The 5047-nt window shown below is 39.3% G+C and overlaps 1 protein-coding gene across 1 annotated transcript in view; it reads right to left on the minus strand.

Annotated features, from left to right (window-relative positions):
- LOC104502264 (lisH domain and HEAT repeat-containing protein KIAA1468-like) overlaps nucleotides 1-5046 on the minus strand; it is a 15422-nt gene extending 10376 nt beyond the window's left edge. The window contains exons 1-3 of the mRNA XM_010146218.1: nucleotides 4923-5046; nucleotides 3911-4027; nucleotides 2896-2984 (exon numbers count right to left, since the gene is read on the minus strand). Coding sequence (XP_010144520.1) covers nucleotides 2896-2984; nucleotides 3911-4027; nucleotides 4923-5043 — 327 coding nt within the window. The 5' untranslated portion in view covers nucleotides 5044-5046. The remainder of the gene's footprint in view (nucleotides 1-2895; nucleotides 2985-3910; nucleotides 4028-4922) is intronic.
- Between the last annotated feature and the right edge of the window lies 1 nt (nucleotide 5047).

Here is a 5047-nt window from a genome sequence, read left to right on the forward strand (position 1 = left end):
CTCATGACACAGAGGTGCTGGAGCATGTCCAAAGAAGGACAAGGAAGCTGGTGCAGGGTTCAGAGAATAAGTCCTGTGAGGAGTGGCTGAGGGAACTGGGGTTCTTATCGCTCTCTACAACTACCTGAAAGGAGGTTGTAGCGAGGTAAGAGTCAGCCTGTTCTCCCAAGTAACAAGAGACAGGATGAGAGGAAACAGCCTCATGTTATGCCAGGGGAGGTTTTTGCTGGATATTGGAAAAAATTCTTACAGAGAGGGTTGTGAAGCATTGGAACAGGCTGTCCAGACAGGTGGTGGAGTCCCCATCCCTGGCAGTATTTAAAGCACATACAGATGTGGTGCTGAGGGACATGGCTTAGTGGTGACCTGGCAGTGCTGGTTTAACAGTTGGACTTGATGATCTTAAAGGTCTCTTGAGAACTACTTTAACATTTATTAATATACATAAAAAAGATGGTTTCTGTCAAATCCCTATTAGACAGCTGAACATAAAATATCCTTTGAAACCACTTATTACACTGGTAGAGACATGTCCCAGTCTGCAGATCTGCACCAGTGTTCTCTCTACCTCTGCAACAGTATTACTCCAACATTGGAAATAGTTTGCGTGGCAGGTGTTACATACCCTTGAATGTTTCAGAAAGCAGCATTCAAACCTGCATACGAGGCTAACAGGGCTACAACTGTTACTGCTGAATTTCCTATCCTTCATTTGCATAAAATATTATGTAGGTATGTAAGCATACAGAGGTGGAAGAGAAATGCTTTCAGAACTCCATGAAAAAGTATCCAGTGAATTTCAGTGACATTCTGTATCAAAAGAAATCTTAAATTTCTAAGCACAGTGGCCATCATTTTTGCTACTTAGCATTCCTACCTGTGCACTGAAGCACTTCTACCATTTTGTACATCTATCTGAATCCAGATGTTCCAAATATGAACAACATGAAATTTTGATCAAGGGGGAGAATAATTCAGCAAGGACCCAGAATCATTGGAATACTGGGATGGAGCCCCACCTACTGCACAGCACCTTCTAGGAAGTCTGAATGATCCTTGGATGAAGTGGAGCAATTCTGTTAAAGTTCAGGGTTAAATAGGAAAGTTATAAATATAGTTATCATATGGCATTTTGACATGATATTGTACACATGGCTCACACCTATTCTCTTTGGTCATAGGACTGACTGTGGACCACTTTTAAGAGCAGTATTTTAGAGAGAGAGGTAACTCTGTCTTTAGAGATGTATAAGAGACATAGCATGTGCTTCAGTATTATAAGCAATACTGCAGATGGACTAAATATTTTTATCAAGTACTGATTACGCTATTCAAAACCCAATTATTTTCAAAAGAAATAGAAGGCAAGTGGAGAAGGGGGAAGGAGGGACTTGACATGGAATTAGATGCTGGCAAAATATCTGAAGTGTCTGCACAAACTCAACTGTTTATTTTAAAGATGAAAGGGTCTGGCTTAAATGACCAACTTGCACTTTTGTTTATATGAATGAAAAAAAAGCAAACATGGGGTATAAGTGGTAAATGCTGCCTGACAGGATCACAAGACAATTCCACAGATGTTACATCTTCAAGATAAGCATGAGCTCTGTACTGATGCTAGTCACAAGAGCTAAGGCTCTGTGAATGAGAAGATGTTTTTCTAACTGAGATGCCATTTGAATCGTGAATAACACCACAGAGACCAAAATAATGAGAAAATGGTTAGTTCTGTTTACGCAAATGTCTAACTGTTTGAAACAGTAAATCACATTTACTTCAGAAAACATAATTTTAAGACAGAAGGCTTGAAAGACAGACACTAGAACTACCTGTGTCTCTGTAACGGGGCCTACAAACACCCTGCTGTAATGAAGAGCTGATTAAGCACCAGATTTCCATTTCTACAGTAAAAGCTGTAGGGAGTTTTCTTACCCACTGGAACAGGAATAAGTATTTTTAAATTTATGCTTCTCTCTGGTTAAAAAAAAAAATAAGAGCACTTGGCATCATGCCTGAAGCCAATTTATTACAGTGATGCAGAATGTGGTAAAGGAGGATTGAGAGCTGTCTTTATGTATTTATTTTTAATCCTATCTAAGCCTTCAGTTCCTTCTCTGGCTACAAGACTCAAAATCAATCAAATAAGCTCTTTTGTTCTAATTCAGGACATCTTTTCAACTGACTATGCCCTTAAACCTTAGAAGGTGCGCTAACTACTACATAAAAATGCAGTACTAGTATTTGCATCAGTTAATCCATTAGTGAATATGATGGAACAAAGAAAATTAAACTATATCCAACTTCTGCCTACTACAGCTTTCAGACATATTCGTAGACTTCCCAGAACAGTATACATCTCCCAGCTCTCTCTGAACACAGAGTATCATTGCCAGATCTCCTCCAGTGCTGCCTGCGGTAAGGAAGCGCAATTCTGTTGCCTTTGACTGATGCTCAGGTCCCTTCTGACTCAGCCCTCTGAAGTCAGATTCTTTAAGGTCTGAAAGCTCCTCAAATTATATGACCTCCAGTTCCACATACTGTAAATTGTAGAAAATAATATACATAAAAGAATAAGACCATAGGATGTTTGACTGAAAATATAATGGGAAGAAAAAACAGATGGAAAAACATTTCCTTTTTCTTCAAAGATCTGTGCTTCTACATACATTTCTGACAGTTGAGTATTTCTCTGCAGAGGTCCTGTGTTTAGATATAAATTTTAAAAGATTTTACTGTTTTTTAAAATCATGTCACCTATTCCTTATAAAAAAAACCCTTCATTGCTGTTTTGATACCACTTATGAGCGGCTCTCCTTAACTTCTGGGTTTAAGTACCATGACATTTCAACTTCTGTTGCCACCTGCATCCCATACTCAGTAAACATGGCTGCTCACCTCATGCTCTGGCGAGAGATGTTCCATGTCCATTCGTAGACACTTAAGTCCTGGTAAAAAGTGATTGACCATTAAATCCTCTGAAATAACTAAAAATCAGGTTGTTAAGGTATTATAAGGAATGTCTTCTGAAATTATACAGTTTTTTTTTTCCTGTCTTCTGATAATTTTATTCTACTGAACACAGAGACAAGCTACAGCAGCAAAACCCAAGAACAGTACAGTGTTTGGCTCTTCATGACTAACAAAGAGAAAAGTTCTTCAACACATTTAACTACATGTATGTAGTTCATACATTCATACCATTCTTTCCATATTTTTTCTGGATTTACTGGTTAAGACCAAGTAAGGGCTCTGTTTTTGTAGTGTTGTTTTTTTCTAAAGTATCTATCAGTTCCATTGTTTTGGGTCAGGCTGAGATGGGGTTAATTTTGCCCACAGCAGCCCCCTCGGTGCTGTGCTTTGTCCTGGTAGCTGAGAACACAGCAGTGTTCTGGCTGCTGCTGGGCAGTGCTCACCCAAACTGACCAAAGGGATGTTTCACACCGTATGACATCTGCTCAGCTATAAAACCTAAAGAGGACAAGATGGGAGGGGGGTGGGGCAAGAGGAGGCATTTTTTATTACGAAATTTGTCTTCCGGAGCCACTGCTATGTGTGCTGACGCCCTGCTTCGTGAGGAGTGCCTGGACATCGCCTGCTGATGGGAAGTAGAGAGTAAATCTTTTGTTTTCCTTTGCTTTCACATGCAGCTTTTGCTTTATTAAACTACCTTTATCTCGACACATCTTATCGACCTCTGTCCTGCTGAGGGGAGTGACAGAGCGGCTTGGTGGGTACCTGGCATCTAGCCAAGGCCAACCCACCACATCCACCTTCTGTGAAAACCCCTTCTTTATACTGAGCAGATCATGTTTTACATCACGCGTTCAAAGACAAAGTTAGTTATTTTTCAAGCATTAATCTTCTCCCCCCACCAGAGAATTAACAGCTAAAATTCCCCTGAAAAGGATACAACAACAGGAAAGAGCACTGTAGGATTCAAAGAGGTGGGTAGCGATATCCAGTCTCTTCGAATCCACGGACTGTTGGTTGTTCACCAAGGCTAACTTGTGCAAGTGCGGAATAACAACTGTAAAAGTAAATTCTGGAATAAGGATTTGAAATTGCTTTCCATAGACTTGATAAGCATTAAACGCTTGCTAAATGGCAATCACAGGCATCTGAAGCAACACAAATCAGTGGGAACAACAACTGTAAATAAAGGCTTTTGATGGGAGGATTTAACTGATGAGCTCAAAACTGAAACTGTAGTAACAGCAACTAAAATAAAACACACACCTTTAAAATGGTAACAGTTCACAGAAAATATTCTGCAACATGATTCTTCTCCTGCTGCTGTCTAAAATATGCTTCTGTTTTATAAATACAGAGATCTGCATGTCTTTAGAAATCTTCACTGACCACAGAGGAAGCCTATCTAATGAGTTTAGCCTGCTCACCTAGGTTCCTGCAGTAGGGAGGCCTGACTGTTTTCTTTACAAGTATCTTTAAGACAGTCTAACAATGGACTTTGCCCTTTTATATGCTTTACATTTCAAGGCCATGAAAAAAAGCTGTTTTGTTAATCAGGTATTTACTTACATTTAAAATGTGTGGAATATTTGAAATTTATATGCCAGGAAATGTATATGGGGGAGGAAGGAAGACGAAGACATTTTACATGTCAAGTAATGGGAAAAAAAAAAAAAAAAAAGAGACAACTTCAAATTTTCTCTGCAGCAAGGAGACCAGTCCCCTGTAGCTCTGAAATCATTCATCACCATGTGCTGGTGTTCTATATACACACCAGTGTTAGGGAAAATGAAAATTTTATTAGCGGAGTCTTAAATACTGGGACGTATCAAACTCTGAAGAGTTTTCATTAAACTTTTAATAAAGACAAAAAAAAAAATCAATCCAACCAGCATACTATTAGCTTTGGGACAGAAAAAGGAAGACTGCATCTTCCCACTGATGCAACTTACATTCATCTCTAAATCTGGGCTCAGCATTAGGTCCAACTCTTCCAAATGTTTTTATGATTTCTGTATGTAGAGAATGTTGGTCTTGATACTGAGGGTCCTCCAGGAAAGACGCCAGCTGCATTTTC

This window comes from Buceros rhinoceros, unplaced genomic scaffold (assembly GCF_000710305.1).
Source record: "Buceros rhinoceros silvestris isolate BGI_N320 unplaced genomic scaffold, ASM71030v1 scaffold17752, whole genome shotgun sequence".
NCBI classification, from domain to species: Eukaryota; Metazoa; Chordata; class Aves; order Bucerotiformes; family Bucerotidae; genus Buceros; species Buceros rhinoceros.